Source organism: Oryzias latipes, chromosome 7 (assembly GCF_053564925.1).
Source record: "Oryzias latipes strain Hd-rR chromosome 7, Olatipes_Hd-rR_3.1".
Taxonomy (NCBI): Eukaryota; Metazoa; Chordata; class Actinopteri; order Beloniformes; family Adrianichthyidae; genus Oryzias; species Oryzias latipes.
Genome location: NC_136243.1, coordinates 15,522,224 through 15,546,558, shown reverse-complemented (window position 1 = coordinate 15,546,558; position 24,335 = coordinate 15,522,224). Strand labels below are relative to the sequence as shown.

General features: G+C 39.6%; 2 protein-coding genes across 5 annotated transcripts in view; one reads left to right on the top strand and one right to left on the bottom strand.

Annotated features, from left to right (window-relative positions):
• The window catches only part of camta1a (calmodulin binding transcription activator 1a), a 357,406-nt gene that overhangs the window by 19,985 nt on the left and 313,086 nt on the right, over positions 1-24,335 (top strand). The window contains exons 1-2 of one of the 4 annotated variants that reach the window (XM_023956772.2): positions 14,089-14,270; positions 17,629-17,730. The exons of 1 other annotated variant lie outside the window; for it this stretch is intronic. In XM_023956772.2, coding sequence (XP_023812540.1) covers positions 14,246-14,270; positions 17,629-17,730 — 127 coding nt within the window. In that variant the 5' untranslated portion in view covers positions 14,089-14,245. Of the gene's footprint in view, positions 1-14,088; positions 14,271-17,628; positions 17,731-24,335 lie in introns of those variants that run through there. 2 more of the 4 variants (XM_023956777.2, XM_023956776.2) reach the window with 2 other exon arrangements.
• Positions 2,321-13,042, bottom strand: dnajc11a (DnaJ (Hsp40) homolog, subfamily C, member 11a). Its single transcript, XM_004070839.5, has 16 exons — positions 12,886-13,042; positions 11,158-11,287; positions 10,732-10,805; positions 10,025-10,126; positions 9,469-9,597; positions 9,259-9,381; positions 9,101-9,174; positions 8,826-9,015; positions 6,749-6,834; positions 5,647-5,763; positions 5,351-5,506; positions 5,151-5,220; positions 4,931-4,988; positions 3,211-3,353; positions 2,921-3,050; positions 2,321-2,790 (listed from the first exon to the last, which is right to left on the bottom strand). Exons 1-16 carry the CDS (start codon positions 12,955-12,957, stop codon positions 2,765-2,767), a joined length of 1,680 nt encoding a protein of 559 aa, XP_004070887.1. The 5' UTR covers positions 12,958-13,042; the 3' UTR covers positions 2,321-2,764.

Below are 24,335 nucleotides of genomic sequence, written 5' to 3'. Positions count from 1 at the left end.
GGTTGTGACGCAGCAACGGAAATGGGCGGGCCAAAGAATCCCTGCTCCTCCCGATTTTGCATCAATTCGCAGACAAATAGATACATTAATGCATTCATTTTCCTCATTGGAGCTGTCATCTGGCTCAAAACTGTTTGCCTTTTGCCCGCCGGTTTTGTTGTACCGCTAATGTTAGCTTTGGGTTGTGAAGGACTGTAAGCTAGCCGGAAATGTGTAAACACTGAGATGATGGGATTTCAACATAGAGTTACTTCTGTGCAAACAATTTAAGTTGTAATGAATCACTGCCCCTTTGTACAATCTATGGGCTAAAAAATCAACACAGGTTCTTTGATTTAGGCTAAACATGACATGAGGCATTGTTTCATTTAACTTTGGGGTCTTGAAGTAAAATTATGACACCTGGGCTGAAAGTCTTCTTTCTTTGATACATTTTTAGCTCTCATCCAAATGGCTTCACGAGTCTTAGCGGGAAAAATAATGTATTAATTATCTGTTCTAGTTCTTAGAAAAAACTAACTTTTTGCAAGGAAATGTTTCTCCTTATATTTGGTTTCAGAAAATGCTAATGGCTCCACATCTGGTGCAGAGTATGAAGTCATTACAATGTCTTTACAGGAAAAATAAAGCAGCACTGCTTTATTAAAAAAAACATCTAACAAAAAAAAAGATTATTTTCTATATGTAAAAACAAAAGGGAAAAAATCAAAGTAGGGGTTGTCTTTTTTAACGAAATAACTCCCTTAGAAATGTGAGCAACTTCGGAAGCTTTTTTAAGTGGTTTCAGCAGCTGCTTGTGACTTACTGAACATAATAATTATATGTTAATAATTTCCAGCTATAATAATTTCAGTCAGTCTGGCAGACAGCCTCATTCAGGATTTGTATAGTGGTTTTGTTGTTTTTTTCTCTACAGAAGATTTGAACACTTTTATAAAATTGCTACAGGAAACAAGATGTTAGCTCTCATGCACATGTGTGCAGTGCAGAGGAGCCTTCAGGTCAGTGATCTTGTGGGAAATACTTACCTGAACCCTCTGCCTTGTGAAAGCACAGCTGAAGAGATTGCAACCAAAAACCTCTACTCTTCTTTTTCGTGACTGAAAAAACAAAGCTTAGAAACTACACTAAACAACATACTAACACTTAAACCACCACTTTATTGAGTGGGACAAAAAGCCAAAGTGGTTCTCATGAAAGAAAAGAAGCTTCTGAAATCGTTTAATCATAACAGGCAAATTATTGGAGTTGAAAATCAAAGGACAAGTAAAAGTTAATGGAGTAAAACTTAAATGTGATTGATTCAATTGTTAAAATTTAATATTCAAAAATGTAAATTGTGTAATTTATTTAAAAAAAGGCCAAGAATAAAAAGAACAGCCCTTAAGCAGGCTTTTTATTTTGCACAGGCTTCATCACGGAAGTCACACCCCTAGGTTGTCAGTGCACTTCACTGGCTGATATTCCCTTTTCTCCTTTGTCCCAAGTCTTTAGTTTTTCAGCATCCCTGCTTGTAGCATTCATCAGAAATGTTAAAATTTCCCCATTACCGAGAAAAACAGGAGCTTAAAAATAATTTATTTTTTTGATTGCTTGTTAAATCAATTTGGGTCTTTTGAGGAATTCAATCCTCTGATGAAAACAGGTAATCTTTGTTAATTTAGTTTGAACCCTACAATTTGTCATTAGTTAAATCACTTCCACTTATAATGAAGGCTTGTTCTTTTGAACATGTATTCCTTTCATTCACTTAACCATGGCAGCTGTGGTCCTCCTCATTAAAGCCATTTGCTTTAATCAAGGCAAAATAAAAGTTGTGTTTTATAAAACAATTTAAACCACATGTTGGCTTCTAATTAGTTTCTCCCCGTATCTCTACTTTTTTTAACTTTCCAAAATACTCATCTTTGATTAATAATTAATGCAAATTTCTGACACGACAGAAACAACCTTACAACTCATTTCAAATGACCCAAGTTTTATCTCCAGTCACATCATTTCAACACTTTGGGGAGTCAGGTGCATCAACTTAGTGACGCCTGTTGCTTTTATGATGTGCTTTTCTTTACACTTTAGTGCAATTGAATATACATATATTACAATATTTTCATTCTCTCAGTATTAAGGCATATTTTTTTTTAAGTTGAAGTCAAAATCATTTTGTGTGATGTCTATGCTTGTTTTACTTCTCCATATGAGGTTAAAGAGGAGGACTCATCTCTTTCTAAGCTATCAGTCCTTTTAAACAGGGCAGTACATGAATGCAATAGCAGAATGATATATTTGAATGATGTAGTTTAGTTTAACACAACAAAAAACTCTGTAAAATACTGGTTTAATTTGATCAACATGAGAGAGATTCTTTAATAATATGGCAAGTTATCAGAGGTTTTGTCATATTTTCAATCAAGTAGGCACTGAAGTTTTTGCTCAACACAGAACTCAGTGTGAAACAAACAAAGCCATACCAAATAAATGGGTACCACAGGGGCTAGCAGACTCCAATCGCCGTGGTAACCATTCATTTTGCTGTCACATTTGCAGACTCCGGACCCTGTCCCTTGATAATGTTCTATTTTTAAATAAACTTAGACTGTGATGAAATAACTTTGCTTTGAAAGTTTAAAATGAATATAAAGACAAGCAGTTAAATCTATGGGTTCTGAGTAACAAAGACAAAAATCCATCTGGTTTCTAAAATTGAGCGTTCCCATCTTCTGTCCAGCATTGGAGAGATGAGTTGTCTTGGGCAGCAGAGGAACTCCTATGTGTCTGCATCGATCCTGTGAGCTGTTCAGCAAAGAAATAACAACAACAACTGCGTCATTTTGATCTATTCTGAATAAAAAACAAGTAATAAGTAAATGCTAAGAAATCCTATGAAAAAAAAATACTCCTGCATTATTTATGAGCAGCTTACATTGCTTTGGTATCCTGAGTGGTTCTGTGTCTCCTGACAAGACTTGATGCATGACTCCACGGAACTGATACAGCACCTTGAGGCTCTTCTCCTCCCCGACGCAGGGGTCATAGAAGCCAGGGAGTCCCGACTGGAAAGACAAAGCAATGCAGCAAACTCAACCCTAATACAGCAAGCTGTGAACATCCGTTTAGAACACTGATGCATTTATCTCAACAAAACAAACTAACTCTACAGCTGTAAAAAAAAAAAAATCTCCTGCTATTCTTGTCAGGAGACATTGCTGCTACCTTTGAGGCCTCAGTGAGGATGAGTTTGGAGTCTTTCACCAGACACTGCAGTGGCACAGTCACATCAATGACCTTTGCCCTCTCGTGTTTTCGGCTGTTGTCCGTGACAAATTTGCCGTACCATGCGTTGAGAATGATGAGGCCTAGTGGGGAAACAGAAATGACTTTCAAACGATTGAGCCTCTGCTTTGCTGAACATTGATACTATGCAAGCTCAGGACCCCCCACCCTGCAGAGGAGCGGATGCATCCGCCTGCCTGACTTTTTCTTGTTACATCCGTTACCACACTTCTAATAAAAACTAAATGAGTTTATTATAGGTTATATGTCTCTTTTCCACATGGGAATTTGCTTAAAATAACCTTTAGTTTTCAGACAGTAAGACATAATTATACAGGTTTTTTTTTCTTTAAGATTGTTTCAACCGCTCCCCTTCATTTTTCCTAATGTACTTCCTAATTTATATAATAACTTTGCATGGCTGCTATATAAGTACTATATAATTGAACTTTCCTTCCTTTCTAAAAAAAAAAACACCGTTCAAACATTGCATCCCAAACAGAAAAGACGAAACCCCAGAAACCTTGAATAACTCTTGGATACCTGTGCCCAGACATGCTTCTCTACTGCATGTGTTTGGGTACTTACCTTCAGTCTGCAACTTCTACTTTCCTTACCCTTGATGTCCATCTGAATCTCAATTCACATATTTTGACAGCCAAAATTCTTTCTAAATGATTGCTTCATCTTTTCTTATATGTATGGTAAAGACTCACTCCGAGGAAAATTGTATTTTGGGTGTTTTTGACATGTTCTTGTGGCATTTCTTCTGATGGCGGAGGACATTTATGAAGATCCATAGGCAGAAAACTGCATTTCTGAGTATTTCTTTATTCATATTGTTGTGAATCGAGAGCAGACCAAAAAAAATGCAGTTTAGAAAAGAGCGCATTAGTGGTGTAGAACATTTGTGAAATCTAAAATACGCTGGATGGGTTCTACAGAATGGAACAGGCCTGATAATCCAATTTGTTTTTTCTTTTTGAAATAAATTAGTACCGGTAAGTAAACTTACAATAAAGTTAGAGAAAAACTGAGCAAACACAAGCATAAATCTTCTGTTGTGGCATTAAGTGATGTCAAAGCTATATCTGCTTTTTGCTGCACCAGAACAGCTTGCATGGTAATTTAATGGAGTGAATATGAAAAATGTTTGGGTCAGCCGGCACCGTCTGCTCTATGCCTGACGGAAGAGGCTGGACTGCAGCGGTGGAGGCATTAAACTCGAGGTGCAATTAAAGTTTGTGTTTTGCTAGAGTTGGCATTCGTGTCCTATGAACTCCAGGAGCGCATCTCGCTTCACAACATTACTTCAAAAGCTGGCGTGCATTGAAAGGCAAACCAAATGCTGGACTTCTTTTTGTAATGTCCATCAGACAAGTAGAAAGAAAGAGGCTTGTGCCGTTACATTCCCCCAGTTTGTCCTATGACAAATCGCAGTTTCCACACCTTGTCCTCGCCACTAATACGCCGAGGCCTGAATGAAGCCGTTGAAATGATCAATGTTGGTCTAACTGTACTTTTGACAGATTACAGCAGCGGCCAAAGCTGCAAATCGCTTGCCTAAAGAGGGAGTTCGATGAAAATGGGCCGATTTCATCTAAAAACACCGCATGAACAGCTCTGAAAGAATCACACATGGATTTTTCAAAGTTCCTACCCATTCTGGACTCTTCAGCTTCAATGATCCTGCGCACAGACTCCTGCATGAGCAAAACCTTTGGAGATAAAAAAAAAAGTACATGGTGAAGGAGACATAAACACAATCTCACAGCATTCAGCTTCTGTGAATCTTTTGAAAAATATTTTTTGCAGCCCTTTGCCTAACTGAGGATGCCAATAATATATCTTGATGGTGGAGCATCTGTACCAACACTCACCGCAGCCTCTGCCTCCTGTTTCTTCCTGGCTATATTAGAGGCTGAGCTCTCCCTCTGCTTCTCCAACTCTCTGAAGAATTAAAAGACAAATGGAGGAATAAAACTGGCTCATAAAAATCAGAATATAATGATGCATGTGATTCTATTAAAAAATCATATTGCTGGCATTAAGCAAGCTACGCAATGACATGGCGTCTTACTGTTCCTTCTGGGCCCGCACATAGGGTCGAATAATAAGCTGCTGCATGGCGAGGTAGAAAACCAAAGGTCCAACCGTGGCGTAAAATACCGCACTAGGCAGGAGCTGGTCCGTTAGGTGGATGGGGAAGAAATAGGTCTGACTGGCTCTGTTCAGTCTGCAAATGGAGGGAAGTCGATGTTTATCTGCAGCCGCAAATGGAAACCCTCTAACATTCTTGAGATTGTTTTTATCTCATTAAATCCTACAAGCAACAATCATACATCTGGAAACATGGCAGGAAACTGGAGCACTTACTTGATTTTTAAAGTGACACCTTGAGGCACTCCGACGCTGACAGTCGCCCCGAGCACGCTGTGTCGACTGATCTTCCTCTCAGCTCCATACTCCACTACAGTCCCGAAGAAACCTGACCTGTCAAGCAAAAAGAAGTCATTTTGATGAAGAGGTTTTGCTTGTCTCTCCAACTTCCAACAGTTAAATAAAAATTGAAATGCAGAAAAATCAAAAGACTATTATACGGTTTTGTTTAGTAGAAGTATCCTCATCAGTGGATAAAGTCAAACCTCTAAGCACAGAGACATCTAGTCCTCAAATGTAGTCTCCTGTGGTTTTACAGTTGGCCATGTGTTGACAGTTACTTAAATATAAGTTTTAGTCTGCGCAGAACATTGGCAAAGAGTCTATAAATGTCCTTTGTCGAGCGTCAGTATTTTTACGTCACAAATAAGCTCTTTTTCAGACTGCATTTTTTTTTCTGCTCCTTATTCGCAATGATTTGAATAAAGAAATACTCAGACATGCAATTTGTGCTTAATTTTTCTGAAGTGCCTATACCATGATAAATTAATATTTTGAGCTTTCAAGTGTATTATAATGCTCATTTCTCACAAAAACAAACCCTAAAGCGATATTCTGAGAAGCAGCCACAGAAGCGAGTGGGTTCTCACATTGTGACGTAGACAAGTGAGAACAGCCCTTTCCAGGAAGAGTCTGCACCGCCCCCGGGCTAACACACACACACACTCTCTATGAGGAGCTTGCAGTGATCGGCAAAAACGCTGTCCCTTTTACATGCACAATTTGCACATCCATCTTAGCAAAAGTTTGGACGTGCCTCAGAGATGGAGTCGTCTTACTTCCGGGTAGGAAAATGAGCTGCAAAAATAACTCATTTAATTTTCAAAAATTGTTCTTAAGTGTGCTACAGGTAAAATATTACCATATATATATGGATATTTTTTTACCATAAAAGGTTTAAGATTAGGCCCCTTGAATATGTCCATCATCTGAAAAATGCCACAAGAGCATATAAAACCACAATTTTCATCTGAGTGGGTCTTTAACCCCTTTTATGTGAAGTTACAATTACAACTTGTACTGCAGTTTGACAGCATACTTTACTGAGCCCTTGATCTTTGTCTGGTCTTCATCCTGGAACTTGTACTGGTAGCTCATCATCATAAATGTGTGTGGAATGCCAAGCTGCAAAGACAAAAGGATCATGAATCAACTAACTAGTGTTAATTATGCACTGAATGGTCACAAACCTGTGTTAGATCTGCTGAACTAAATGATAACTAAAACTTAGAGTGAACCCCCCCACTGACATTCCAAATAGGAAGTACCTGCTGAAGCCAAAATCCCATAAACCTTTATTGAGAAATAAACAGCCATTACTCAGTCATTATATTTGTCAGAAGCATCATTCTTGGGCTACTACATGTTTTTAACACAGTCTTGCTTGTTGTAATTTCTTTTCATTTTATTTTATATTTAGTGCAAGCTATTCAAAAATATAAACTGAACAATCAGGTGCCTGAATAAAAGTAAATAGTCTCACATTCAAGAAATTTTACAGATTTTGCATAGTCTGCTTTCAAGTGGTAGGGGTGTGGTCTTCATACAAACTCACTCCTGATTGGCCAGAGTGATTGTCATAGTAAAGCGGCCCAGACCGACAGCTTCAATGGACCGGGAGTACATCAATTCTATGTGTGACATTAGGGCTGCACGACATGAGGAAAACCTGTGATTTGCAATATTAGTGATCAATATTGCGATGACGATATAACTTGCGATACATAAAAAAAAAATAGAAAAACCACCAAAAACATAATTTCCTTTTCAACAGTGTTAACCCTAGTCTACATAGGAGGAGAACATCTAACAACAAGAAGGCGTCCATCTGATTGGTCAAATGCAAAAATGGATCTATTCGATTTGTAAAATACTGTTCTTCAAGCAGCCTTAAGATTGATTTGGTACATTTAAAGTAACCATTTATTGCAATTTTCGCCGTCTTTTGCGATATGCCTATTGCACAGCTTGATAGCGCGATGACGATAATTTGCTATTTACTGTGCAGGGCTTTGTGACATCACACTCACTTAATCCAGTTCTTATATACAATCAATGCATTAGGTACTAGGGTAAAGTCATGCTAAGTTTTAAATAAAATTTCAAAATAAGGGGTTTGAATGTCTGTTGGAGGCAGATCTGTATCTGCAGGGATACTCATAGCAAAAAGGTTTACAAAGAAAAAAGGAAAGTTTGAAAAAAATGCCTCTAGCAGTAATGCCTAACTAAATAGCTTTAAAATGGAAAATAAAAAAACCCTCAAACTTCAATATGAATTTATTGCAACAAAGAGAAGTTCTAAACCTGCAGCAATAGCCCACGAGGCATAAAGCTGCAGCAGCAAAAGTTGACTCTAAATGACATTCATGTCAAAAAAGTGAAGGAGATTAAAGCTGCAACTTCCCACAGTCAAAGACATCGTCTTACATGAGTCATGTGACCACAGGTACATTCCAACGGCAAGGTCGGAAAAAGGTCAGCAGGACTACACCACCTATATCCCTCATCACCAAAGCCCCTTACGAGCACTTATGCCATCACAACCCCACGCACCTTTTTACATTAACCAATCACTCAAGAGCTGCCAAGTTTAAATGTGGGATTGCTCTCCCTGTTCAGCTATCACTGCAGAAGTAAAGTCCCAATGTAGCTCCACCACCCACTCATGGATGATTCATCATCCCTTGTAGGCCCGGAGGGATGGTACATTTCAAGCCGGTGTAGACACCTGGGGTTTTTCTCGGCTAGAACAAAGCTTGATTCTAGCAGCATCTTACTCCCTGTTGGGTCTAAGCATCAAAGTTTCAATTATTTTACGTAAATATTTGGATTTAACACCTAAAATAGGCACAAAAAAATAAACATGCAATAAAAACATCCTCAACATATAGCACACATTCAAAGTCAGTTAAACATACAGTGTGATAGATTCATTCATTTTCTATCCCGTTTATTCCCTTTCGGGGTCACGGGGTTGCCGGAGCCTATCCCGGCCACCAGTGTGATAGATATTTTATTTAAACCTAGATATCTTGAGCACGTTTACACGCCTGCACATTTGAATGAACAGCTGAATTATGTGGCTGTTGACTGTAAACTGAAAGGAAGCCGCTAACCTGACACGCCAGAGTGAAATGGCTGCTCTTAGTGTCCCTCACTATGCTGGTATTCATGGACGACTGGATCCCCCAGCGCCACTGAAGATAACCCATAGTGTTCTTGTCGAGGTGACGGGCAAGCACCGTGGTCACCCCAGGACGCACGCCTTGTGATGAAAACTGAAGTCCACATTGAGCAGTCACAAAACTGAAGCAAAAAAATAAAAAAAGAACATTTATGAGCTGTTCATGCTGGTATGATCACATATCTTTCCCTGTGTTTCAAATCGTACCAGCGTGGCGTCAAATTGCGAAATAGTTTCAATCCGAAGAGAGGTCCGTGAGCGTCCCCAGCTCCTAACTCCACCTGCATAAACACAAAAATAATGCTGCTTGAATATCAACTAATGTGGAGGAACACAGGAAGACTGGTGTTTAGTAACAAACACACCTCGCCCCACCCTCTCGTAGAGGTGACTCTTCTGAGGGCCAAGTTGATGGTTCCACCTCCATTTCCATTGTGGGTGGACAAGGATCCAGACAGAGTGGCTGTGTCTCTGGTTGTTAGAGGAGCCTGAAGTGGAACACACACGTTTGAGTAGGAATCACATGTGAGGAATATTTCTTCCATAGAACTAAAAAAAAACAAAAATTCACAAACTTCTATTGACTGGGATATGTGCATCTTGTTGATTTCTACATATGGAAGTCCACCTCCAACCATATCCTCAAAGTCCTCCTCATATCTGTCGAAAAGGTCTGTGGCATCAATGCCAACGCTTATCATTCCCTGCAAAACAATGATGACACATTATAAAAAGAACAAGGAACCGGAATGAGTTCAGATTCAATCGGTTCTGGGCGACAGTGGCTCAGGTGGTTGAGCGGGTCGTCCAATGATCGAAGGGTTGGCGGTTCGATCCCCGCTCCCACCAGCCAAAATGTTGTTGTGTCCTTGGGCAAGACACTTCACCCTCCGTGGCTCCACTGGTGTGTGAATGTGCATGAATGGTCCCGGTGATGGTGATGCGCGAAATGGCAGCCACGCCTCCGTCAGTCTGCCCCAGGGCAGCTGTGGCTACAACAGTAGCTTACCGTCACCAAATATGAATGAATAATGGACACAATGTAAGCGCTTTGAGCGTCTGGAAAAACGCAGATAAATCCAATCCATTATTATTATTATTATTATTATTATTATCTTCCCCCCAGCGTACTTTTGGGTTGGTCCTTTGCTGAAGCCTTCTCTCCTCTCGCTCCCTCTGGAGCCGCTCATACTCCTCTCGGATTTCTGCTGGGCTTCTTCTCCTCTCCACCACCTGCAGAAAGAAGCAGAACTTGAGGGAGTCACAGGGAATAGGAAAGAGGCAGTCATTTTTTGTTCAACTTTAAGGTCAACAGCAAAGTTGGGTTACACTTCCAAACAACTAGATCCACTCTGCTTCACAAGTTTGCAATTTTATTTGATTTTTGATTTAATTAGATGCCGAAGTCTGTGTCAAACTTCATATAGTTGAAGCTTCTTACACTAAAGACTGACAAAAATCTGATTGTATTGCTTGATAAAAAAAAGGGGACATGGCTTAATAAGTGTTTCAATTTACATTTTTGATTAAAGATGGATTCAATATCTATTTTGAAACAGATTCTAAAAAGTACATTTTTAAATATAAGCTAGAGCCCAGAATTATTCACCTGTAATTGAAGCCATAATCAAAGGCTTTGTCTGAGATGACAAGAAGTTGCAACAATATTAAAAATAACCAAGTGAGTCATTTAAAATTTAATAGCAATGAAATGAAAAGAGAAGCCAAAAGTTTAGCAGTGTATTTATATTTAGGTGATAAAAATTACACAAAATAGTAAACAAGAACTCAACAAAGACATCATTTTAACAAACAACCATAGTTACTGATACACTTACCTCCCATCCTTCAACATCAAGTCCTCTCTTGCCATAGATATCATAGATCGCTCGTGTCTGTGGGTCACTAAGCACTAGAAAAAAATATTACATTTAAAATATGAATAAACTATACACCAAAAAGTGAGTAAACAATGTACGTAATCCATCTATATGCAACTACTAGTTAAGTTTGTGACTTTTATTCAATCTGCCACAAAGGTGAGGAAGAAAATTCTTCCAAACCTCTGCTTTTCCTAAATAACCTCTATTGATATCATGCGCTGGTTTGTGTCGCATCCTTTTCCTAGTGTGTTTCCACCAAAACAATGTTGCACTATGTACAGATGTGCCTGCTGTTGATCCGCTTAGTATTCAAAGGCATCAGCTGATGTAAGACTATTCATACAATGAAAAGAAAAAGAATGTTAAATCAAGTTCACTCACCTTCATAAGCTTCATGTACACTGTTGAAAAGCCGATCTGCTTGGCGCTTTAGCTCGGGATCCCTGTGTTTGTCGGGGTGGTACAGCATGCACAGACGCCTGTATGCCGCCTTCAGCTCCTCCTGTGTGGCCTGAAGCAAACAAATGAAAACAAAAAACACTGAGAAAATGTGCACCAGGAAAATGAAACAAGTGCTTTCCCTAAACTAACAGAATACCCCTTATTCTTTAGAAAAAGAGCTATACAATACAGTATTCATGTAATCATGAATGATCTAAACTCACTGAAATGCAGCACTTAAGTCTAAGTTTCAGCTCTACACAATAAAACAGACAAATGCAGAATAAATGGTTTACAATAAAAACGACAGCCAAGATAGACCATCCGCTGGTTTTTAAAAAAAGACTGTGAGCTGTTAGCTACTATTCTCCATATCTTGCTTGTTTTTTTTTTCCATTTGCTGTTGCTGCCAAAAGTTGGACCTAATTGTATGGATTGAGAGCGGCAGCGATAAGCCAACAGCACCATTTTTCAAAGGATGTGCAATCCACCGCAACCAGCAAAATAAAACTCTTTAAAGTATAGCATTCAGGCTTTTGCACATTAAAATGAAGAGTTTTTAACAGACCACTTGGCTATTTCACAGTCTCTTTCACACTGGTAAAAGGTGCAGTGAACCCTTGCCTGGTGCCAACTGAATAGAGAAGCCCCCCCCCACACACACACACAACCAGGCTATATTCCTTTTTGTGCCTCCCAATGCTGGTTGCGAGTTGGAAGCCAATGTTGGTGACACCATTTCTCAGGAGATCTTTTAGCCTTTTTTGATGTAGATCAATAAATCATATTATATAGGAGAAACAAACAAATCAACTTAAACCAACAGACAACTGATTGGCCTGAACCAACTCGATAGCCTTTAACCAACCTAGTGGCCTTAGTGTTCGCCCTGAGACTGGAAGGTCATGGGTTCAAATCCACAGTTGAGTCATACCGAAGACTTTAAAAACGGGAAAGGATGATTGAGGGGTTTAAATGGCTCCTGAGTGCAGCTTTGTCTGCAGCTCACTGCCCCCCCCCAGGGGATGGTCTAATATGGAGAACAAGTGTGTGACAACCCCCCCCCCCCCCCCCCCCCCCACACCAGAAAAAAAAATGTTTTTTTTATCCAACAACTAGAGTGCACTACAAATTGTAAAAAGACATTTAACCCCTTTATTTCTCTATGATATTTTAGTCTTTTTCAGGTTGATTTGTAAGAAATATTTGAATTTACAAAGTATTTTTAAAGACAGCAATTATCAAGTTAGGGAAATTCTTCTATCCGTGTACAAAAAGCACATAATTTCTGAGTAGAAATACACATTTCTAACCTGTACTCTATGGAGCATGTGTGTAAAACTGAGTTCAGTGGTGGTAGCAGTGGCACTGACTAGACTAGCCGTTAGCACATTCCATAACTTATTAGTTTGACAGCCAACATTTCAGAGTAACCACAACAACATGTAACAGACTTAGCTATGCTGGCAAAACCCATACGAGCTATTCTTTAAAAAGTTTCCAACCAAAGAGTTGATGCACATATTAAGCGAGGGTCACGAGATAGCTGCTTAGCTAACACACACATGGGTCTGCGAGCAATCCTAATACCAAACAACACAAAGATCGTTGACTAATTGATACATGCATCTACAAGTTTATTTGTTAGAAGATAGTAGCAGACCATACCTCTCTTCTGACATTTAGAAGGGAATAATAATCTTCATTTGAGATATCTTCCTCATCTAAGGCAGCCGCCATGTTTATGCCCGGTCATCTCTTCTTCGTGTCAAATAGAGCACAAAGCGACTCGTTGTGTACTCTGGCGCCCACTTGTGTTCGGCATACACTACTGCAACATTTTAGTTTTTTTGTTTTTTTTTACGGTGAATCGTTTATGTGTGTTTGAAATATTGTTTCACTATTTTCAGTATTTTATCTTAACAAAAAGAAAAAGTAACATATTTCAAACAAAACAAACAAGCAAATACAAATCAAATTGAGCTTTAAAATCTGTTAAGCGGGCTCAAAGAATGATATTAAGGCAAATGTCCTTCGTATCTTTAGAATAATTAAATTTGTATGGAAAGATTGGTGTTTTTTTCCTAATTCGTCTTTTGTTTCTGAAAAAAAACACACCAATCTTTCCATATTTTAGGAGGACACATTCCATGGGCTATATGTCCACAGGGGCCATTAATTGCATCCACTTGAAGCAACCAAGGCAAAAGGAAGAACATCCCCTTCACACATAAAGGTTTTCATCATTGCATCACATTTATTTCGTTTTTTGTTGAAGCTGTAGAAACAACCAACAAGCATCTGATGAGGCGCACATGCTGCAGGCTGCGGGGGAGCTGTTCTTTCAGCACCACCACCTCAAACAGCGCTCTGCCTTCAACGCTGAAGATCAGCTCTGGATTTGGAGAACTTATTTGAGAGCACATGTATTATGATTGATAGTTGCTGGCCCTATAGTACATTTGTTGGTTAATTTGCCAATAAAAGATTCTAAATTATTACTGTAGGAAACGTTTTTTTTAAAGGAAGTCTTAAAGGTCCCAAACTGCCATGTAAATTGACAAACCAATCCACTGCTAAAGCCCTTACAAAACTCAGTGGGACTCCCAGTACCTGGGAAATATTTTGTGTACAACTTGATATTGCATGGAAAGAAACTGGCAAATTGGGTTAAACAGCAGTGCATGGGATGAAACTGCATCAAAAAATAACTTTTTAAATTCCCTTTGTTGCCGTTTTATGTGAAAACGTGTATTTTTAGACTTGCAGCTCATCTGAATACAGAAAAAGACGAGAATATGAACAATACTATTGATAGAATAAGTAATGGTTTTTTGGTGCGGAGGTGAGGGGAGTTGTGTTGTTTTTCTTTGCCAGTCTCCTCCTCACAGCCAATAGTAAGTTCGGATCGACTCCCCTCTTCTTTTTTCCCCCTGCTCCTTCGCTCCCTCCTCGTGCTGTCCTCCCCGTGCACGCGCGTGGTACCCACGGTCGTGAGGAGGAGGAGGATGTTGCGCGTGAAGGGGAAATGGCTGCCGAAAACAAGCCGGAAGGTAAGAGCAATATGATGGGATTAATTTAGTGGTGAGAGCGCGGTGCGGTTGTTCGGAAGGCTCGTAAGTGTGCGCACAGGCGAGAGGACAAGTGGAGAAATGTTCGGCGGGGAACGGCTCCGCTGTTCCGAACAGGCAGCTCAAACGTGGAGACATCACTAGCCAGCTAATATTAGCCTCCATTCTAGCCAGCCACTATTCCCAGCGTAGCCCACATTTAAAAAAAAGAAAAGAAAGAAAAAAAACCACGCCACGGGGACACGCAGTCAGCGCTGTAAAAGTCCCGCTTTCCGCCGCTCCACCTGCTCCAGAGCCGCCAAAACCTCCACCTTTAAGTAGTTCCCAACAAAGCTAAGTTAATGACAGCATGTCGTCGGCATCGACCAACTTCTTTCCTTATTGCTCCGCTTTCAAAGGTTCTGCGAGTTTAGTCGCTGCTTTCCTTAACTCAAATTAACCGAAACAATAAGCTGTCAGACATCTTTGATGTGCGTTTTTTTATTGTTTTGGTGGCGCGTGCGTTTCCTTTGCGACTAGTGTTTACGACTCAGTCAGAAGTGATGTATTTTTTCCCCCCTCGCGCGCACGTTTTTTGTTTGTTTGTTTGTTTGTTTTTATTTCCTTCTTTCCTTCAAATGCCAATTCGTACTACTTGGCCTATATTTGGGCTGAAACTGGGGTCTAATAAAAGCGTTGTAACGCCTGCTGCTGCGCATAACGCGCTCTGAAATGCCATCACACTGGAGGGAACGGACAGGATGGAGATCAGGGCTTCCAGCAGTCTGCCCATGACTCCACTTTCAGCAGAATCATGACTTCCTCCCTGATTCTATAAGCCCCCCTCCAAAAATAAAATAAAGATAAATAGACTCCTCCAGACTTAATAAATTACCATTTATATTGGAATATTCGTTTACATATGCTCTGAGGGATCTGTTACCATTCAGAAAAGCCCATGGAAATTTGGGGTGAGCAATCATGCCTGCATGAAAACAAAACAAAGACTAAAATAGTTTAAGAAAAAATTGTATGTTATCTTACCCATTGGCACATATCCAGTTTTTATTAATCCTACACTTTCCCCCCAGTTTTGTCATGTTATAACTTTTTTATTTAGCAAAACTGAGCATAACAAGGATATTGAATTATAATAATTTTTCTTTTTGCCACACGAACGCCAAATTGGTTCATATTTGACTTTGAGATGTAGCAGAAAGAGGATTTTAGACTTTGAAGACTACCATAAGGAGAGCGCTGAAATTCTTTCTAGGCAAATTGTTTAAAAAGTTAGTCTGTTTTCAAAACTTAGTCATTATTCTGTTGCAAGTTTCAAACTTTTGTCTTGCCAACTTTAAAAGCGAGTTTTGTTTGAGTGTGTAAGGGTTGTTATGTTCCTTAATTGTCTTTATTTGAAGGGAAAATGATCAAACTTTAGTTGTTTGCATGTCAGTGTGCCAACAGTTATAGGCAGTGCCACCAGGGGGTGGTATTGAGCTAAATAAGCTCACTAACTAAAAGTCTGGCTCCAAATAAAAGAAAAATAAAAAAAAAAATTAAGAAGAAGACATCTGGTTTTGTGACGGTAACTATGTGCCAACGTGTAGAGTCCTAATATATTCCTTGGCGTAGATGAACTTGAAACATTGGATTTATAGGTGATAACCGACACACAGCGGCGTCACAGAAAACCCTGACTTGAAAGTCCCATTGCTGAGCTGGTCAAGTTATTTTCAGTGTTCCTGGGAGACCGGTCAGTGGGAAAAAAAGGAGGAGGAGAGCGTAGAGAAGGAGATTGCCTCATACCTTTATGTAAATGCCATGTCGCCTTATGCAAACCTAGTCCTCAAAGCGCACACATAGAGCTGTCAGGAGCCTTTACTCCTGTATGTATTTTTCCTAGCTTTTCATTTATGCAAAGGGGGATTTTTCAGAGACAATGACTTTTTGCGTTTTTTTATTTTACATAACGTGTACCTGTGTTCAGCTACCCAGGGAGCTGAGCCTTGCTCCCATCAGCCCTTTGTCCTTGTGGAACGTGGGCGGCGTTGATGGCTGGAGCTTGTTTGGCATGTCTTATGATGGCCCATAACAAGAGAGGCTCACATCTTATGTTAAACCAGGAGGCCGTGACCCCAGACTTACTCTGTCCTGTACAGTTTACATCCTGGGATTTTTTTTTTTGTCTCAAGTCTAACTGAATGTCCCAGGCCCTCAGGGTTACCCCCCCCCCCCCCCCCACCCCTTCACACTCATAAAAAGCTCTGTGTGCGTGTTACTTTAAGCACAAGGCCAGAAGGGCACAGAGAGGACAGGCTTGATATGTCTTACAATGACACTGCTCTTGATAAAACGACTGCCACGGGGTCTTTGAAATCTACTTTAGCAGAATTTTATACAAATATTCGAGCGCTGGAGTCTTATGTGGGGAAATGAAACAAGGCGATTTTCAACGACAAGCCTGACGTTTTTTGATAATGCTTGGAGGTTGAATCATTCTGCATCCGTTTTTTTTCTTTTTTCTTTTTACGACTTAGCAATACTTCCTGGCATATTGGAACAACATAAAATAAAATAAAAAAGCTAATATATTAATGAAAAGATAGTTAACTGATACAAAACTTCCAATAGGAGTGTTAACAAGCAGTTAGATTTCAAGTTGCAACAGAAAAAATCCCCACAGCAGCTTAAAGTGCTCGATTCGCTTGAACTTTTAGGGCAGCGCAGTCCCACAAAGTTTCACGATGTTAATGTTTCACACAAAAGTTCAGGGTAAGGAAGCAGATTAAACGTCAATGCAATCAGACTTGTAAAAAAAAGTAGCAAAATGTTTGTGCCGCCAGGGTATAAATGCTTGCTATTTTTAAAAGAAGGGCTAAATGTGACGGTCTTGCTCTCCCTGCGTCTGTGTTCAAAGTGGGCGCTTCGTTTTTAATTGGATCAGTGAAACATGGATCAGGTCCGGTCTGTGGCTGCTGATGCCTGCACGTAATAGACCTTTACACGCCGCTTGGCGCGGCCTCTTCTGATTGATTGTATCAAATCATTCAGTTTACCACCAGAACAATCTGAAACCTCACTGACCTGTATCAAAGCGGGCCGCAGCAGCGGTGACCCTTATTAGCCCACTGTGTGTTCTTTTTCTTGACGGGATAAACATATTCAGTAAGTCAAGCATGTATGTTAAAGAGCCAACGTTGAATTTTAACCATGATTCTGTGTTTGTTTGAAATGTATGCAATGCTTAGTTTCTGTGGATGTTGCTTGCATGGGGAGTTTGTTAAGTTCTCACACTTTACAGGGGGGTGAATTGTTTCTTTTCTTCTGGATTTGTCTCTACTTTTCTCTTTGCCTCCTGAAGGACTGAAGAAAGTTCGTAATCCGGATCGAATGTACAGATCAGCAGTGTGTTATGCTGGCCACGGTCCACCTAAGAGTATCAGTGATGACACAGAGACGAACAGTAAGAGTCAGTTATTAATACTGCATAGCTGCTCTGAAAAGCCAGTAGCTGGCCAATCTATTATTCATTCATCAATTCATGCATTTAGCTCTTGATTTCATCCGTCCCCATGCCCCCATGCCCCCCCCTCCCCTCCTTGTTTTGTTCTCCAACACAACACCTCCTGCGGCTGCTCTGTTGATTGAAGTGTCTGCTTTACAGGATCACGCTGTCAATAACTGAAGTGTTGTCGTTAACTAAGAGTGATTGTTTCAGTTTGAGGCCAGGGGATCAGGACCTGAGCAGACCCTCAGAGGGAAAGCTGAAGTTTAGCCATCAATTACAGCCTAGAACTTGCCTTTTTCCTGTTCTTTTTTTCTTCAAACTGTAACGGATGAAAAGAGGACATGGAAAGACATGTTAAACATGATTAAAACTGTGCATAAAAAATTAATACATTTTAGGTTGATTAGTAGATACCCTTTCTTTGAAATGTTTGGGCAAAGATCATTGACTATAAATGAGAACTTGACTAAGTGACCCTTCCCATTTGGCAATGGTTTTTAAATAGGAAGTACCTGCTGGCACAAAGAAACCAAAATCCCAGAGACATCTATTGAGAAATAAACAGCTTTTACTCAGTTATTCTATTTGTCAGAAAAATCATTCTTGTTCTGCTACATGTTTCTTGTCTACTTTTTTTTCATGATATTTCTTCCTTAGTGCAAGTTATTCAAGTTATAAACTGACCAATCAGGTGCCTCAATAAAAGTAGGTTGTCCCATGTCGAATGTTCACAGCGTTTGATTGGCAGACTCTCCGAAGAGGTAGGAGGGAGGCCTTCCAACAAACTCACTCTTGATAGGTTGCCATAGAAACGTTGACTCAGACCGACTCGGACCAATCATTGCTTACTGACAATTTCTGGTTCCAACATGGCGACGTCCGTAATCACAAGAACTTGCAACTTCATTTCATCAGGGGGGGGAGTTAGGTGTTTTCAATGCGTGACATCACAATCACTCCGTCCAAACGGTCCAATAGAATAGAATAGAATAGGTAAACTTTTTTTTATCCCACAAAGCGGACATTTTATTGTCTTCGGCAGCAAAAGAAGACATCCACAAACACAAACAGCAAAAAAGTGGCATATACACAGCAGTACTCATACACAGCAAATGACAAAGACACAAATACATCACAGACGTTTTCATAATTTGTCGAAACTTGCATCTGTGGCAGCTGCCTCCTGAAGTTCTGCTCAAACAGTCACTATATATAGGCCAGATTCTCCCTTTATTTAGCTTTAAAGCTCTAAAGGATTTATCTAAAGTTTAGCCTCTGTCTTTATCCCACTAAGAAACCCCCCCTAAAGCAGATTGTTTCTCAGCAGTCCCTTTTGCTGTTAATGAACACACAAGTCACTTCACTGCTGGATTCTCCGTTGATCTAGACCAGAGACTGCATAATTAAGTGTGCTCACGTATTGTCATTTCTAAATAAAGGGCCCAAAATCGTCCACAAACCCCTTGTTAGGCTCTTTTCTTCAGCAGCGCTATCTGCCACTGGGAGAGCTCTGCAGCAGCAAATTGTTTGGCTTTTTTTTGTGTTTGGAGAGATTTAATGGCAGGGGAGCACTTGTGCAGATCTATGAAACAGGGTTGTAGGCTGTAACAGATACATTGTTGATAGACTTTTGTGTTACCCCCTCATGTGTGACAGCTGTGACTGACAATATGTTTTGCCGGTCTTGCTATTCTCCTTCATGTTATTGCGTGGTATTACACTATCCTGTCCCCATGTCACACACTCTCTGTTTACCGCGCTCCAGCCTTGAGGTTTGTTTTTCTGCGAGGACAGTCTGAATGCAGGGGCTCAAACAGCCAGGCGAACCATTGATCTGAGTAATCGTCTGAGTAATTGTGGTTGTAGTTATGAGACAGAAAGACGGGGCTTTTTTGTGTATGTGTGTGGGCATTTCTAAGCAAGACAGAGAAAGTAAAAAAAAAAAAAAATGACTAAGAGAGAAGGAGAGGGAGGGAGACCTCACCTCTGCTCTCCTTGAGATGGGATTTTTATGGATGGGTGAGCTTGGTGAGGGCTGAGAACACATAAAGAGTCATTTTCAGTTTGTTGCAGGCAGTTAACCATGTGTGCATGTTTGTTGAACTTACAGTAATAGGACAAAGCTTTTGTATTTTTTAATCATTTTTTCCCCCCGTTTGACTTTTCGACAGTCCTCCCTTTTATTATTTCACGTTTTCTTATATTGATAAAAGAGCTCAGAGCTGTAATGTGTCCTGTGCTGCTGAAAGTGCTGTAATTATAATAAAAAATAAATAAAAAGGTGCCACACTGCATATTTCCTGTTGCTGCAAAAAATTAGGCTCAGTGTCCAATGAGATTGCTAGAGATTTCTCCCAGGCATTCTGGCTCTTCCCATTTTTTCCGTTTGAAAAGAAAACCAAGAAAAACCCACCCTTGCATCCTTTACAAGCAGTTGTGTGTACATTTCAGGTCAAACACTCTTCCCAGAAGCCATTAGGTGTTCTCTTTGTTTTTCTCTGCGGTTAAGTTCACTCAGGTTCGTCTTTTACTTGTGGGCGGATCGTAATTTCCCTCTGTATGTTAGAGATATATTGAACAAGCTATGGGCCAAATGATAAAGATAATTGGGTGCCCAACACCATGCAATTTTAAGCCTATGTCTAGAATGCTATTCTCCATGTTCTCATCAAGAGCCATCAGGCTTTAGGGAGTCCATTCCCTGGAGGGCAGACGTCGCTGTCATTACCGCCAAGGAAACCGAACATGGCTTAAATTGTCCTGTTGTTGCAAGAGTCCATTCAGAAGTGAAGACTTTAAAAAGTCTGATGTTCTTTTCATTAACGCTCAGAGCTGTTACCAGCATTAAAAAACAGACTTTCTTATGAAAATGAAAACTCTTTGGAATCACAAAACATAAAAATAGTGGATGACTCTTTGATTTTGATTTCTACAAAATGTTTGCTACTTGAACAAAAATGACTAAAAACTGAACAAAAGAGAATTTGTTCACCGTATTGTCTGCACTATAAGGGACACTTAAAAGCCTTAATTAAAAAAAACAACATTATATCAGCTGGATGGCTCAGTTGGTTAAGTGCACTGGCAAATGGGAAATCAGGGTTCAATTTCTTTGGGAAGACCCTTCACGCTGATGCTTAACTATGCAGCCACAAGAGGGCCCAAGTCTGGGTTTCCCTGGGCCTGTCCCCAGCCCGGATAAAATGCAATGATGTGTAAGGAAGCTTAAAAATCTCTGCCAAACCACCAGTGTGTGTGATCCTTGAAGGGATATACAGAAAAGTGACCAACAACAGTGCACCTTATAATCCGGAGTGTCTTTTACATGGATTAATTCTGCTTGTGCTTACTGATGTCAAAGCGATTTTGAGAGTTACATGGCAATCTGTCAAAATGTTTGCTTGGGTGTTATTGTGAACACGCTAATGTGTAGCGGTGTTGGACTGTGTTTTTACTTACAGGGTTGACTTTACTGTGCGTCGCCACATTAAAGTTTGCTTTAGCGGGATCAGTCTGTTTTTTTACGTGTCACAAACAGGGATGGGAGTTACAAAACGCAAAGCAGGTAACTCTTCTAACATGGATAACATAAAGCGTGTTACAAACAAGTTCTAGAGTTACTGTGACCACAGTTAATAAAGTCTGACTGAATTATCTCTGACTCTTCTGTCTCGCTTAATGTATCTTATAGTTCAGTGCGCTTCATAGATGACATAACTTCCAAATAGATCATTCATTGAAGGTGTGCCGTATCGTGCCGAAAATGCAGTACACATTTTAAACAAGTCCATAGTCTTATTACGATAATAACCTGAATCCAGTATTTACAAAAATGCTATTTGATCCTAATAGGTTAAAAAGCATATTCTGAATATTACTCTCCTAGTGGCAGATGACGTCTTCAACTAATGCCGTTTTTTTTCTTTTTTACGGCAGCACCTCTTATCCTTGATCCCTCTCGAGTTCGTGCGGTGTGCATCCTCCTAGTTATTCTGGGAGTTAAATTTGCTGACAAAACTCACTTTTGCACAGAGCTCAAGAAAATGGCAAGTAGAGCAATGAGGCTTGTTAGAGCGCCATTTATGTCTAAATCCCCCAGCAGTGTTTGGATGAAAGTTTGTCACTATGACAGTTTATGGAAAATATCAAGAAACTATCAGATCCGCCACCATTAAAATGTGCTCCCTTTAATGTGAGTTACTGTTGAGAAAAGAGCGTTTTCATGCCAGTATGTTTCCAACGAGGTTGAATTCTGGTTTCATGTTGAGCTGGTAGGAACAGTTATTGAAAGTAGTAGTATTTATTATTTTTTCATTTAGTTTTAGTTTTTGCCAGGGTGTTACTTAAGTTGATTGTTCTTGTAAAAGGGAAAAAAAACAGTCTGTTTACTTCTCTCTGCCCCTTTTTATGATTGAGTTGTACTAGTATGAGTTGATTTGATTAAATTATCATAGTTTTAAAATATTTTACAAAACTTTTCCTGTTACCTTAGATTTACAAGGGAATGATCTAAACTTTCTGGGTTGATTTTCCAAGTATTGACTCATGTAATTAAAACCATGTAAGTGTGTGGGGAAAAAAATATTAAAGAGTTTCTATGAAAACAAAGCATCCGTCCAACTTTTAAACAAGGAGCGGAAGCCGTGGACTTGCCAAGTGCCAGAAGGAATTCCTCTTTGGCAGGGAAAGACATTGATTTAATTAAATACCATCAAGTTCCCCAAGTAGACGCCATGTTATCTGTACAAAAAAAAAAATTGTAAAAAACCGGCAGCAAAAAAAAAGGATGGTTTCTATGATGACTTAAAGATCCTCCAAATCCACTGTCATCTGTAGAGATGACCGTGACCAACCTGTCCTCAACTTAAAGACCCACTCCGATGTTCAGAACTGTTCTTTTGGTGTTTGCAACATGTTCTTGTGGCAATCTTCTGAAGATGGAGGACACATTAAGAAGTTCAACTCAAAATTGCATTTTTGAATATTTAAAATTGTTGTGAATCAGGAGCAGCCCCGCAAAAAAAGCATTTTAAAAAAATATCTTATTTGTGATGTAGAAAATGTACTGGGCTAGCCAGAAGCTCCGTTTCATGCCGATGCATCGATGCGTCCACCTGCAGATAAATAAATCCCTGTACGTCTTGGTTGTCCGCGTCTGAGCTGGCATCTGGCTCAACGACCGGAAAGTTCCATTATTGCGCTGGATTTTTGTTGGATCTGTAATTTTAGGATTGGGAGTGTAAGGGGCTGTAAGACAGTGGGAGAGCGTGGACACAGAGGGCTCACAGAAATGGCAAGGGGAAGGGGGAACGGGGTTGCTCCCCATCAGCGGTCCTATCCACAACTGAACTACTGCCGCTCTGTAGAAACTATATCCTAGAAAATAACCCTTTTTTTTCCCCTCCAATTTTGGCTAAAAACAGCATGATCACAATTAAATGACCATTAAGAACGCTTTCAAAATGGCTCAAAAGATGACGGGAGTGAAGTTGAAATCAATGTGTAAAACTCTAAAGACTAGCAAGAATCAAAGAGCCCTAATTGTAAAAGCTGACTAGCTGATGTGTGTTATTTTAAAATCAGAAAATATGGCAGTCAATAATATAATCTTACCATAACTGTAAAATCTATTTCTTTGAATTGAAGTCATATATGTTCAGTAACAATTTTGAACAGGTTTTGTCTCTAGAGCAAACTCTAGAGACAGATTTGGCAGATTAGTTCACTTCTTGCAAACTATTGAAATATGAAGCCCAGCGTGGTGTAAAAAATGCTTTTACATTTCCTCTTCATTCTTTTTACCCCTCACATCCACATTTATTGCTTTCTCAACACCCAGCATGTCATCCACTGACTGCTTCTCCTTGGTTGTCTGAGCCCATCTCTGCTTCCACGGTTTCTTTTCTTCTGCCAACAACTTGTTACTGTTTTACACTTGTTTAGCCACGGTTAAAGCTTCCAGTTCAATTTGTCATTGGACCAGTTTGATGTTTGACTTTCCAAATTTGGTTTTAATTTTGCACAGGACTCACAAACTCCACATAGTAGATGTGTCTGTGGATGCAAACATATGTATTATTTTGAAATTGCATTAAAACAGGGGTATCCACTCTTTATGCAAAAAGGGCAAGAGGAAAATGTGTGACGGCAAACGGTTTGGCCTGTATTCTTTAAATCCTTATAAACACATTAAATGCAAATGAAGTATTTTTACATATATTTTGTAATGGGATACTTCCTATTTCTCATACATTTTGACCAAAATAAGAGTGAATTTCATATTTAAAGACCAGAAATAAAATAAAATAAGGAAAAAGTCTGTCTGAAAAAAAACAACTTTTGTCAACATGAAATCTGCGTTCAAATGAAATGCTGCACATTATTCAGCATTGAATGCTTAACTTCTAAATTTAAATCATGTGAACAAGAAAGTAACACAAATACTTACATTTTTCAGGAGGAGGGTCTTAAGGACAAGGATACCCAGTTTAGTTTAGCAATCAGCTATTGTATTTTATAACCAGTTTTATGTTTTGTACAATTAAAATAGAAATGAATTG